Raw genomic sequence first — 14358 nt, 5'->3', positions numbered from 1 at the left:
TAAAAGACAGTTGGTAGGTAATATCTAGGTAAGGATTTCTGGGGTGGGAGGTTACAGAAGAAAACTCAAACAAAGGTAACAATGGTTGCTTCACTTACCATCAGCTTCACAGTAACCCACAACACTTGGACCAACTGCTTCACTTACCACCAAAATCAAGAGGTTCCACTTTATAGTATTTCCTCCAATCTTGTCCATAACTAATCAAATCTAAGTACCAAGGAGCAGAAAGGATTACAGGGAAGCCAGATGCTGTGACTCTACTGAGTTCCTCAGGATACGCGCTGTCTTTCCATACTTCAACTATTGTGCCTGGCGCAAGCTATTAACGTTACAAATTGCAATACATATTATTAGGCCTAGAACAGTAGATGAAATTGAAAGTTTAAGGCATTATTACTAGGAACATAATTTTCTAAGATCCTTAAAAAGAAAAATCTGCATTTTCTTTTTCCCCTTCAGAGTTAGTGCCATGTGATACTCATTTTAGGGACTTAAAATGAAAAGTTTCATCAACCTTAGGTTGGGATATTTAACTTTTGCTTATATATGGATACCACATAGGTTCAGTTAACTAAGGCTGAGACTTGCATTTTAGTCTCATTTCTACCAAACTTACCTTGGAACTATGAGGTCCAAAGTGGTCACTAACCACACTGGAAAGCTAATACTAGTAGTTAGACTTGCAAATTCCCAGTTGCCCCAAGAAAAATAATTAAGTCTCTTATATTGATCAGATGCAGTCTTCACAATGCTCACCTTCGCTTTATCATCAAAAACCTCCTGCCAGACAATGGATCCCTTGTTTATGGTTGCAATAATATCCAAAACCCTAGTATTACAAAAAAAATTATAGTTATTTTAGATCACAAGCTTAACAATATATTTAAAACATGTACATTTTCTGCCAAGGATTTCTTGTGTTTTGAGAGGTGCCTTTTAGTATAGTACAGCTTTATAGCAGAAGCAGCTCAAGTTGGGAAGTGTCACAAGTAGTTCCTCCTTTTTAGCACTTGATACAGAACCTAACATAGTATGGGGGTTTAATAATCATTTGCTCAATGAATGAGTTAAACATGCCCCTAAGATAGGAAGAAGTGGCCTCAAATTGAGTTGGTAGGCAACTCAGGAAATTGTACAAACAGCAATCTCTTATAATTTTATGGCTGTCCTAAAATAGTAGCGACCATGATCTAGTCTATCACATAAATTAACATGTAGCAGTTGCTGACAATCAGTCCACAAATATTTACAGATATTTACACTGCCAGGTGCTCTGCAGATAAATAAAATTTAAATGCATCACGCAAAAAGCTGAATAGGCAAAGGCTGGAACCTTGGCTTGCCAAATAAATGGTACAGCATAAGGGATGGCAACTACAGCTTGCAGGCTGTTTTTGTATGTCTCATGGGCTAAGAATGGTTTTTATATTTGTAAAGCATTATTTTTTTTTTAAGTTTTAAAATTTGAGGTTTTTTTTTTTTAAGTTAAAAAAAAATTGTATGTGGCCCATGGGCAATTGTACGTGGTCCATGAAGCCTAAAATCTTTACTCTCTGACCCTTTACAGAAAAAGCTTGCCAATCCCTCTAGAGCAGCACGGTCTAGTAGAACTTCCTGGGATGGAAATGTGTATATATATATGCACTTTTCAGTATGGCAGTCACTAGCCTCAGCTGGCTACTGAACACTTGACATATGGCTAATGCAACTGAGTAGCTGGATTTTTAACTTTCATTAATTTTAATTAATTTACATATGGACAGGCACCTGTGGCTATGGCTACTGTATTGGGTAGCACAGGTATATAGTAAAATAAATGCTCCTGGAATTGACAAAATGGAATGAATTCCAGGGGCTGGATGGTAGTGAAGACTTCACAGGGTAGCCAGGGCTTCAAGCTGAGTTTTATTTATTGATTGATGGATTGACTGATTGAGACAGTCTCACTCTGTTGCCCAGGCTGGAGTGCAGTGGTGCAATCTTGGCTCACTGTAACCTCCACCTCCCAGGAGATTCTCCCTCAGCCTCCCGAGTAGCTGGGATTACAGGCACCTGCCACCACGCCTGGCTAATTTTTGTATTTTTAGTAGAGATGGGGTTTCACCATGTTGGCCAGTCTGGTCTCGAACTCCTGGCCTCCGGTGATCCACCTGCCTCGGCCTCCCAAAGTGCTGGGATTACAGGCGTGAGCCACCATGCCCAGCCCAAGCTGAGTTTTTAGAACAGATGACTGCCTTCCTATATTTCAACAGCGATTGGAAAATACTTGGAGTCACCATGTTACAGATGTAAAGCAAGCAGTGGGTATTGCTTCCTTTAGTGATTTTTCACATCTACACTTAGGCAACAATGTAAAAATAGAGCACATTACTAAATAAACTTTTACAAAAAGCATTAATACAGAAATAGGCTTTCAAACAACTTACTTTTGAATGTAGAAAGATTCTAGTTTTTTAAAATCTGTGCCAAAGCCTTTATGCCTCATGAAATCTTGAATTTTTGGATTTGATTCCCTAAAGCAAAAAGTGATTAAAATTTCATTAGAAGTTTGATATGCTCAGTTTATTATTTAGAGCAGTATATATGCCTAACATCAGTTGTGCAGACTTAAAACTATTAAAGTTTGTAGGTAGTAAAAAGAAGCCTAAAAACTTAATTACAAGTTATCTTAATTATCCATTGCAAACTATTTTTTCAAGAAGCTGATTTCCTGTAAAAATGGCTTTCTTTACCTTACCACCTTTCTCCTCCATCTAAAGCTATTTGCAGAGAGAATTTTTATTTGAAAAATCTTTCCTAATCATTGATTGCCCTCTTTCACTAAAGGTGTTCCCATTTCACAGTAGTCTTTTTTTGAATCTCCATTTTCTTCTGCATCTTGTTTTTCCTCAAGCTTTACTTTGCCATACCAAAATGTACATTCTACAAAAATCTACCATCTCAGGAGTCATGTTGCCCAGTTTAAACCCTTACAAGCAGGCATGTTACTCTTAAGTCTTCCTTATGGTGTGGAGCCCTCTACAGCTACTTCGATGCAACAGGTTTTTTATTCTATTTTTTTTTTTTTTTTTTTTTTTTTTTGAGATGAAGTCTCACTCTGTCACTCAGTCTGGAGTACAGTGGCATGATCTCAGCTCACTGCAATCTCTTCCTCTCAGGTTCAAGAGATTCTCCTGCCTCAGCCTCCCGAGTAGCTGGGATTACAGGTACCTGCCACCACGCCCAGCTAATTTTTGTATTTTTAGTAGAGATGGGGTTTCACCATGTTGGCCAGGCTGGTCTTGAACTCCTGACCTCAGGTGATCTGCCTGCCTCTGCCTCCCAAAGTGCTGGGATTATAGGCATGAGCCACCGCACGCAGCCTCTCTCTTTTTTTTTTTTTTTAAAGGGGTTTTAAGGAATCATCTTACCAACATTTAAATTCCACTTCATCTCCTCCCAAATGAATGAATTGATCTGGAAACACCTCACTAATTTCTTTGAAAAATGTAGTAAGGAAGCTGTATGTTGTATTCAGAGTAGGGTTTATAGGTCCAAAAGAGTCCGACTTGGTTTGTCTACTGTAACACGGAGTCAGGAGGTCTTTCTGACCTAGAAGAAAATATTAAGATTCTTTTTAAAAGAAGTGTCCTCATTATAAAGATCTGGTTTTCCACATGATTTTACTACGTCATTTTATTGAAGCTACAAGATTTTATACACAAAAGATGAACATGTTTACTAAGAGCTAGTAATTTCTTCCAAATAAGAAGGAATTGTTTCCTGAATCCTGTCTCTTTGCCTCTGTTTCCCATTATATCTGAGATTTTATCTACGTCAAATGTTAGTAACTCCCAAATCTTCAGCTTGCCTCAACCCTTTTTCTTGAGCTTCAATTCATTTCAAATTCCCTGCTGGATACAACTGGATATCCTAGCTGTACTTCAAATACAAGCTAACAAAAAACAACATCTGTAGTCCCTAAGCTCCCTTCTCTAGCTTCTCCTGATTTTCGTATTCTAATAAGGGTACCATCATCATCCTAGAGTATATACCTCCTCTCTCCTGGAGTCCATCAGTTGCCAAATTCTATGGATATTTCCAGAATGTCTCTCAGTTCTGTCCATTATTTTACATTCCCACTATCACCCCCCAGTCCAGAACTCCAATCTGTCACTTTCCCAAAGGTTTTCCCAAAGTGTGGTTCCCATCATGTTACTCCTCTGCTGAGAAATTTTCACTGGTTTCCAGTGTGTCCTAATGAAGTTCACATTCCTCACCAAAGGCCCGCTAATGTACTTTTCCAGATTTACCTCTCACTATTCCCCATGTCTACTCTAATAATATTGAGCAATTATAAATGCTTGGTACTGTGCTATGTGCTTTACATTATTTAATTCTCAAAAAAATTACATGATAGCTACTACTAATTCTCATTTTAGAGATGGAGAAACTGAAGATGAGATATTGTAACTTGCCCAAGGTCACCTAGTTTATAATGGGAGAAGGAAGATTCAAACCCAAGCTGTCTGGCTCCAAAGCCAAAGTTCTTAATCACCACCCTATAAGGCCTCCTACTCTGCTACACTCTACTCTAGCTACATACTTGTCAAGCATATCTTACACTTTTTGCACACATTTCCTTATGCCATTTCCTCTACCAGAAACATGAATATATTCTGTGATCACTCAAAAGCATTTTAAGTGTTACCTCATCTATGAAACCATTTATTGAATTCACTTATCATGTTCTACTTTTTGTAATCACTATTTTCTTTTATTCCCTTTTTTATACTTTAGGCAGTACCTAATCACAATGACTTGCTCACAATAGACACAGAGTAGTTATTGAATTGTATCTGTCAATAGTGTTACTGATAGGCCAATCACAATTAAGAACAAAATGAGCAAACACTAGGTCATAAAATAAGAAATGCAATACCTCAAATATTCACTTTTGCAACTTATAAAATACAACTCCTGGCCAGGTGCAGTGGCTCACACCTATAATCCCAACACTTTGGGAGGCCAAGGCGGGCCGATCATGAGGTCAGGAGATCAAGACCATCCTGGCTAACACGGTGAAACCCCGTCTCTACTACAAATACAAAACAATTTAGCCGGGTGTGGTGGCGGGCGCCTGTAGTCCCAGCTACTCGGGAGGCTGAGTCAGGAGAATGGTGTGAACCTGGGAGGCGGAGCTTGCAGCCAGCCAAAATCATGCCACTGCACTCCAGCCTGGGCAACAGAGTGAGACTCCATCTCAAAAAACAAAACAAAACAAAAACAAAAATTGGCTGGGCATGGTGGCGCACGCCTGTAGTCTCAGCTACTTGGGAGGCTGAGGCAGGAGAATCGCTTGATCCTGGGAGGTGGAGGTTGCTGTGAGCCAAGATTGTACCACTGCACTCCAGCCTGAGTGACAGAGCAAGACTCCATCTCAAAAAATAAAAAGTAAGATAAAATGAAATAAAATACAACTCCTTACCTTTTCCCCAAGATAGTGTATGCCCAGGGGTATCAAATTCTGGCAGGACTCGAATTCCTCGTAATCTGGCATATTCAATCACCATACGGACATCATTTGGTGTATAAACATGAGACAAAGAATAGCTTCCCTGTAAAAGCCATATTTATTCAAGTTAAAATGTACAACGTAGATTTGATCCTGGAAATTGTTAACAATTGTGCTTGCATTTGATATTTGACAGATAATTTTTTCACTATGACAATGTATTAGTTTCATGTGATATTAGATGACTCATTTAAAAATAACATAGCACCATAGTTTGAGTAGAAAATTTCAGAAAGAAAATTTCTGCTAAGTCGCACATACTCAAAGGATGATAGCCATTTTGGGGCTTTTGTCAAATCATTTGTTTACCATATTTTAGCAATAAATTCTCAGCATACTTTGGGCTAACCCCAGATTTACTGGTAGAAATATCTGTCTCCATCAGTGCCTCCTGTTTCAAGAGTGTCTGCTATCATGCTGTTTCAACTTCCATGTAAGCATACAACAAAACAAATGTCTCCAAAGTGAAACTTCTGAAAACACTGCTTTTGTCAATTTTAGAGTCAAAATGTACACCTTATTACAAAGCATAGCTGTTGTCCTTCAAAGGACTATCAGCTTGAATTACTATCAGCTTGAAAAATTCCCATATAGACTCTATAATAAGTGACTTGGTTTTTTTTAATGATTACCTCAGTCCCTTTATAGGTCACTTGAAAAATTAGAACTCAATATTGTTTGTAACTAAAGTTGTGAGCTGTTCCTTAGCACATTTCTCAAATTATGGCCTATAAGTGCTCAATTGCGGAAAAGCAGTCTTGTCTCCCAGCACTGCAAATCAAATTTCTATCAAGACTAGATTTAACTACCAGTTTATAGTAAATACAGGGACATGTTAATTGACACTATGGGGTGCAATCAGCAAAACCCAGACTGTGGGACACTGTAGGACACATGACTCAGTTTCTTCAACAACAATTACAGGAGAAAAAGGTGGGAAGCGGGGACCTGTAGATCAAAAGAGAATTATTAGACATATTAACTCACCACAATTATGGAGCTTATTTGCATCCCACTGCAAATTTTTAAAAATAATTTTTTAACTAAGAGGAAAAGACACTTGGAGAAATGTGAATATTGATTGGCTCTCTAGATTACTGTTAATTTTTTAGCTGCAATCATGTATTATGGTTATTTTTTCTTAAAGAACAGGCCTTTTTACAGTGAGATACAATGATGGATTTTATTCAAAACAACAGGATGGGGCAGGGCTTGTCTGCAGGAGTTTAAGTGATACAAGGTTGACCATGTATTCATGTTTGAACCTGTGTGATGAGAACATGGGAGTTCATTAAACTATTCTGTATCTGTATATGTCTGAAATTTGCCATAATAAAAAGTAAAACAAAACAAAACAAAAACACAAGTGCTGTTAGCACATTTTAGCCTACATAGCTAACACTGGAGAAAGTTTTGGAATTATGGCCGGAGGACAGAATTTAGAGTCCTGGCTTTGTCCCGTCCTAACCACAACTTTACACAAGGCGCATCATTTCTCTGGATGTCAGGTACCTTCTTTGTATTACAGGGGTATTAAACTAGGGGACACTGAGGGTCCCTCCCAGCTCCACTGGTCCATGATACAGTCAATTTGAACACTGTTAACTGAGACTACGATTATTTTCTAAGAAAACACTCTCACCTCTAAAATTCCCTACTTCATGTAGTTTCTCAGAGAGAAAAATAGTCATTTATGGATTTCCAAACAATTATGTTTAAAACAAATACACTGTTGGACAACTTGATAAATATCTTAACCATATGTAATTTGAGAATTATTCAGGGCTTCTACCTTGTTAAATTTCAATGTATACTTCTCCAGAGATTGTTTATATTCACAATAACAATTACAGTAACCGTTATAACAATAACAAAAAAGTTTTATGGATGTAAAATGCTAAGTCACAGCCAAAAACAATTAAAAACCATAAACTTCTGATTTTTACACTTTGATTCTATCCATAAGAACAAACATTTAAGCTACAAACTTATAATGAAACTACACCCAACATTTTTGTAGACAGAGTACAATACAATTTACTCACTTTATTGCTTAACTCAGGAAAAGCGATGCTCTGATACGGGAAAGACTGGTCATCAACCATGTGCCAGTGAAGAACATTAAACTTATTAAAAGCCATGGCATCCTGCAAGCAAACATACTTAAAAATTATATACTGCAGACACCATATACAATCCATATTACCTATCTACATTTGGAATTGCTTTCAAAATGTCTGCTTCCTTTAAAACTATTTTTTTTTTTTCGGGGGGGGGACAGGGTCTCACTCCATTGCCCAGGCTGCAGTACAGTGGCATGATCTTGGCTCACTGCAGCCTTGACCTCCCAGTCTCAAGTGATCCTCCCACTTCAGCCTCCTGAGTAGCTAGGACTACAGGTGCTCACCACCATGCCCAGGTCATTTTTGTATTTTTTGTCGAAATAGGATTTTGCCATGTTGCCCAGGCTGGTCTGAAACTCCTGGGCTCAAGCCAACCACCCGCCTCGGCCTCCCAAAGTGCTGGGATTTCAGGCATGAGCCACCACACCTGGCTAAAATTTATTTTTCAGCAAAGAAAGAATGAGAAGAAATAGAAATTCTTCATCATACATACTTCACATGACACATCAGTATACAAAAAGCCTCTGGAGATGTTGTATTTATTCTAGACAGTGAGTTGTAAGTTTGCTCTGTGGGAGAAGAGCAGGCTTATAAATTCCCAATATGTAGCGGTCTGCCAAGAATGCAAAATGGTTCTTGGCTGCCACTGTGTTTGGGAATAGAGCAAAGGAAAAATGGAGCATTCATTTAAGTACCAGGACTTATAATTCCCACAGTTCTGAAATTTAAGTCCCAACCAAGAATTTCATTGCAAACTCAATACAATTCTCCCAGAGAAATTTTTGGGCAAATTGAGTTATTAATTTTATGTATACTCTAGAGGAATAACCAATATAATATTTATATAAAATACAAACACTATTTTTAAAAGATGAAAAACAGTAAGGGAGAAGATTTGTCCAACAAGATCATCAAAACTTAAAGACTCTCTCTTCATCAAGGCTGAAGGGATTTGGCTGATGGAGTTAGGAAATCTTTTACATACAAGGGGATTGTGCAGATAAATATATTGAGGATAAAAGGAGGATTTTCACTCTCAGAGAAGGGAGCCAGAAATATAGGTGTTAATTGGAATTGAGCTTATTAATACAAACTCATGGGTTTTAACATAGACCAGGGGTTGGCAAACATTTTACATAAAGGGCTAGACAGTAAATATTTTGGCTTTGCAAGCCATAGAGTTTGTTACACCTACTCCACTCTGCAATTGTAGAGACAATATGTAAACAAACGTACATGGCTATATTCCTGTAAACTTTTATTTGTGAGGCCAGACACGGTGGCTCACACGTGTAACCCCGGTACTTTGGGAGGCTGAGGCAGGAAGATTGCTTGGGCCCAGGAGTTTGAGACCAGCCTGTATGACATAGTGAGACCCTATCTCTACTAAAAAATTTTTAAGAAATTAGCTGGTCATTGTGACACATGCCTATAGTCCCAGCCATTCTGGAGGCTGAGGTGGGAGGATTGCTGGAGCCTGGGAGGTTGAGACTGCCATAAGCTGAGCTCATACCTCTGCACTCCAGCCTGGGGGTGACAGCGAGACCAAAACCCCACGTTTGTGAAAATAGATGGTGAACTGGATTTGACCTTTGGGGTATAGTTTGCCAACTCCTGATATAAACAGATATAGAAATAGGGAAAGGTGTGTGTATTCATACAAATGTATACATACATAGGTACACACATGTTTTCTAGCTCTCTCTGCTCAGAGGGTCTACAAGCAATGACATCCTAGTAGCAATGAGCACACCTAGAGCCTAGATATTGGTTTCAAAATGTTGTTGACCACTAAAAGGGTTCCTTGAAGAAAAGTCTAAGGACACAGAAAAGACCGGGACAGGAAAGACAGGCCTGGAACATCATGTGCCAAAAAGTAAGAAAGTGCTCCAAAATTAAAGGGAACCTGCAAGGGATGTAAGAGGCAACTTGAAGGACTTCCAATGACCAAAGCTGGGATAATTTGGCTATTAAACAAGGAAAGTGGCTGGGCACAGTGGCTCACGCCTGTAATCCCAGCACTTTGGGAGGCCAAGGCGGGTGGACCACCTGAGGCTAGGAGCTGGGGACCAGCCTGGCCAACATGGTGAAACCCTATTTCTACTAAAAATACAAAAATTAGCTGGGCGTGGTGGCAGATGCCTGTAACCCCAGCTACTCAGCAGGCTGAGGCAGGAGAATCGCTTGAACCCGGGAGGCAGAGGTTGCAGTGAGCTGAGACCGTGCCATTGCACTCCAGCCTGGGCGACCAGCGAAACTCTGTCTCAAACAAACAAACGAAAAAACAGGAAAAGTAACAGATTACAATCCTGAATAACATAGTAACTCATGAGTCCACACTGAGAAAAATAACGAATACTTAAATAAAAGAAGGGATTGCTCTACCTTACACTGAAATGCCAAGTAATAAATGATAGAAGGAATGATGGAATTAGAAGCATCACCACTCAGTAGCCACCTTAGTAATAACTGATTTAGGCAAGAACCATCTGTGGATGCTAAAACTAGTGAGTGAACGCTGGATGAAGAATGGGATTTTACATGGTCTCAAGATTTCTTCCCACAAGATACTTAATTACTTGTTAAGTACGAAATGCTTTTTAATTAACATCACAGTGGAGAAACCTGGCAGATGATATCTTAGGCAGGTTATAACTGAATAATACCAGAAATGAAATAAGACATTGTGTCACCTGATAAGCACTGAGAAGAACACAGCATCATTTCTGCTTTATTCCTGCCAAAAAGGCATAACTGAATCTTATCTTCTGGGAAATGGACAAGCTAAGGCATACTCTATAAAGCAACTGGCCTATACTCTTCAAAAATGTCATGGTCTTAAAAGACAAGGAAAGATAGTCAGTTGCAGATTAATGGTGGTGAAAGAGACATACAAGTAAATGGAACACCTGATTTTGGATGGGACGTGGAACCTATAAAAGACATTGTTGGAACAATCGAAATTTGAATGGGGTCTGCGTATTAGATGCAGTATTGTGTCAATGTCCTGAGTTTGATGGTTGTACTGAAGTTATTAAATGTCCTTTTTTTACGAAATTCATCCTGAAATATTAAGGGAGTATTGAGGCATCATATGTGCCCATGAGGGTTAGAAAACGTATTTTTAGAGAGAGAGAATAAAGCAAATATATAGCTTAAATAAATTTAATATTTAATAAATACAATAAAAATTTTAAATTGGAGTATCTGGGTAAAGAGTATATAGGAGTTCTTTGCACACTATTTACAACTTTTCCCTAAGTTTAAGACTTCAAAATACAAACAAACACAAAAATAAAAACTGCTAAAGCTATAGAAATTAAAACCACATGTACTGGCCCAAGAAGATAAACTAGTAAAGATTATGACTTCAGAAAGTAACTTCTGTATTTATCGCAATTTAGTATTTAATAATTATAACTGAATTTAGTATTTAGTAATTGTCATTGAAAGCAATAGGGAATTGTAGATTGCTCAGAAATGAGGGGATTACTGCCTAACCATTTGGAAAGTAAAATTAAAATGCCTAATAGGTTTGATACACTAAAGTAAATTCTAATAGAATCAAGAATTTAATAAGAAAAAGTATAATAATACTAAAATAAAATTTAAGAGGTTATTTTTATATTTATATCCTTGTTGTAGAGAAGGATTCTCAGCATACTTCCCAAAGCCAAAAATGATAGAAAGGATAACACTGAAATATACTACTCCTTTAAAAAACTTGTGGTTGGGCATAGTGGCTGATGCTTGTAATCCCAGCACTTTGAGAGGCCAAGGCAGGTGGATCGCCTGAGCTCAGGAGTTTAAGACCAACCTGGGAAATGTGGCAAAACCCCATCTCTTTAATAAAAAAAAAAAAAAAAAAAAAAAAAGTTAGCAGGGTTCTTTGCTAAAAAATAAGAATAAAAAAACTTCGCCAGGCATGGGGGCTCACACTTGTAATCCCAGCACTTCGGGAAGCTGAGGAAGGTAGATCACCTGAGGTCAGGAGTTCAAGATCAGCCTGGCCAACATAGTAAAACACTGCCTCTACTAAAAATATAAAAATTAGCCAGGCTTGATGGCGGGCACCTGTAATCCCAGCTACTTAGGAGGCTGAGGCAGGAGAATCTCTTGAATCCAAGAGGCGGAGGTTGCAGTGAGCTGAGACCGCACCATTGCACTCCAACTTGTGCAACAAGAGCAAAACTCCGTCTCAATAAATAAATAAATAAAAATGTAAATGTCTACAGGCATTATAAAGTTATTAAAACAAATTTAGAAATTTAGAAAAAATTCACAACATACAATGGGTAAGTATATAATATAAATCTAAGGTGGAGTGTGGTGGCTCATGCCTATAATCCCAACGCTTTGGGAGGCCAAGGTGGAAGGATCACTTTACACCAGGAGTGTGAGGCTAGCCTGGGCATTATGGTGAGACCCTATCTCTACACAAATTTTTTTAAAATATAAAAAATTTAAATTAATTTTAAAAATAAGATACATATAAGCAAATATAAAAGTATCAGTGGCACAATCTATAGACAAATATAACATTAAAACATTAAACCAATAAAGAAGGTATTCACATTCTAGAAGACAAAATAAACATAGAAAATAAACTTACAGCTGGGCGCAGTGGTTCATGCCTGTAATCCTAGCACTTTGAGAGGCCGAGGTGGGCAGATTGCCTGAGCTCAGGAGTTTGAGACCAGCCTGGGCAACATGGCAAAACCCTGTCTCTACTAAAAATACAAAAAATTAGCCGGGTGTGGTGGTGCATGCCTGTAATCTCAGCTACTCAGGAGGCTGAGGTCCAAGAATCGCTTGAACCCAGGAGGCAGAGATTACAGTGAGCCAAGATCATGCCACTGCACTCCAGTCTGGGCAACAGAGCAAGACTGTCTCAAAAAAAAAAAAAAAAAAAGGAAACTTAGAGTTTATAATATAAAATATACAAATAACTAATATGTAAAAAAAAAAGGCTTATATTCACTAAAAAGCAAGGAAGTGCACATTAAAACAAGGAGATATATTTTATCATTAGATCAGCAACAAACATGGCAAAGATGTATCACACAGTTGGCCAAGCATATGTGGCTATGACCGACCTGTCTAGAAGGCAGCCTTATAGTATATACCAAAAGTTAAAATGTACCAAAAAATAAAATATATACATCTTAAGCCCAGAAATTCACTTCTAAGAATTTATCCTCCAGAAATAATCTTAACAAGTGTACAAATATATATGTATAAAAGAACACTGCAGTAGTATTTATGATAATAGTTAATTAACTTAGATGTCCATCAGCACGAGACTAAATAAAATGAAATATTCAACTGTTAAAAGGGTAGCAAAGGCCAGGTGTGGTGGCTCACATCTGTAGTCCCATCATTTTGGGAGGCCAAGGCAGGCAAATCACTTGAGGTGAGGAGTTCAAGATCAGCCTGACCAACATGGTGAAACCCCATCTCTACTAAAAATACAAAAATTAGCCGGGTGTGGTGGTGGGCACCTGTAATCCCAGCTACTCGAGAGACAGAGGCAAGAGAATTGCTTGAACTCAGGAGGCGAAGGCTGCAGTGAGCCGAGATTGTGCCAACTGCACTCCAGCCTGGGTAACAGAGCGAGACTCCGTCTCACACAACAAAAAGGGGGGGGGGGGAGGTGGGGGGTAGCAAAAGTACGGTCTCATTTAAGTTTTTTAAAAAGTCACACTGTGTATGTTAATATATTCATTTTGTTTGTTTTGAGATGGAGTCTCGCTCTGTTGCCCAGGCTGGAGCGCAGTGGCGTAATCTTGGCTCACTCCAACCTCCCTCTCCCAGGTTCAAACGATTTTGTGCCTCAGCCTCCCAAGTAGGTGGAATTACAGACGTGCACCACCATGCCTGGCTAATTTTTTGTATTTTTAGTAGAGACGGGTTTCACCATGGTGGTCAGGCTGGTCTCAAACTCCTGACCTTGAATGATCCACCTGCCTCCACCTCCCAAAGTGCTGAGATTACAGGCGTGAGCCACCGTACCCTGCCTAATATATTCATTTTTTAAGTCTAAAATGAGACAAGTAGGACATAAAAATGTATGTCAATCTTTGGCAAATGAAATTATGGGATGACTGCCTATTTTATGCATATTTATATTGTTTAAACTTTTTACTCTAAGCATCTATTTCTTAAAAGTGACAAGAGTGTCTTTTGGAGAAAAAATTCAGAGTATTAATGTAAATGTAAAAATAATTTTTAGGCCAGGCGTGGTGGCTCATGCCTGTAATCCCAGCACTTTGGGAGGCTGAGGCAGGCGGATCACAAGGTCAAGTGATTGAGAACATCCTGGCCAACATGGTGAAACCCCGTCTCTACTAAAAATACAAAAATTAGCTGGGTGTGGTGGCAGGCACCTGTAATCCCAGCTACTCAGGAGGCAGGAGAATTGCTTGAATCCGGGAGGCGGAGGTTGCAGTGAGCCAAGATTGCGCCACTGCCCTCCAGCCTGGCGACAGAGCGAGACTTCAACTAAAATAATAATAATTAATAATAATAATAATAATAATAACTACTTTTGGCTGGGCACGGTGGCTCACACCTGTAATCCCAGCACTTTGGGAAGCTGAGGCAGGCAGATCACCTGAGGTCAGGAGTTGAGACCAGCCTCAACATGGAGAAACCCCGTCTATACTAAAAATACAAAAT

The 14358-nt window shown here is 38.8% G+C and overlaps 1 protein-coding gene across 3 annotated transcripts in view; it reads right to left on the bottom strand.

The window, feature by feature from the left end:
• The window catches only part of HEXB (hexosaminidase subunit beta), a 29437-nt gene that overhangs the window by 2303 nt on the left and 12776 nt on the right, over window positions 1-14358 (bottom strand). For all 3 annotated transcript variants that reach the window (XR_009211826.1, XM_032145152.2, XM_032145151.2), the window contains exons 6-11: window positions 7603-7704; window positions 5471-5600; window positions 3414-3594; window positions 2430-2516; window positions 760-832; window positions 148-322 (exon numbers count right to left, since the gene is read on the bottom strand). Coding sequence is in view for 2 of the 3 variants with exons in the window: in XM_032145152.2 (XP_032001043.1) it covers window positions 148-322; window positions 760-832; window positions 2430-2516; window positions 3414-3594; window positions 5471-5600; window positions 7603-7704 (748 nt within the window). In the remaining variant the exon portion in view is untranslated. The remainder of the gene's footprint in view (window positions 1-147; window positions 323-759; window positions 833-2429; window positions 2517-3413; window positions 3595-5470; window positions 5601-7602; window positions 7705-14358) is intronic.

This window comes from Hylobates moloch, unplaced genomic scaffold, assembly GCF_009828535.3.
Source record: "Hylobates moloch isolate HMO894 unplaced genomic scaffold, HMol_V3 SCAFFOLD_23, whole genome shotgun sequence".
In the NCBI taxonomy this organism is placed as follows: Eukaryota; Metazoa; Chordata; class Mammalia; order Primates; family Hylobatidae; genus Hylobates; species Hylobates moloch.
Note: the sequence above shows the minus strand (reverse complement) of the source record. Positions and strands in the feature narration are given on the sequence as shown.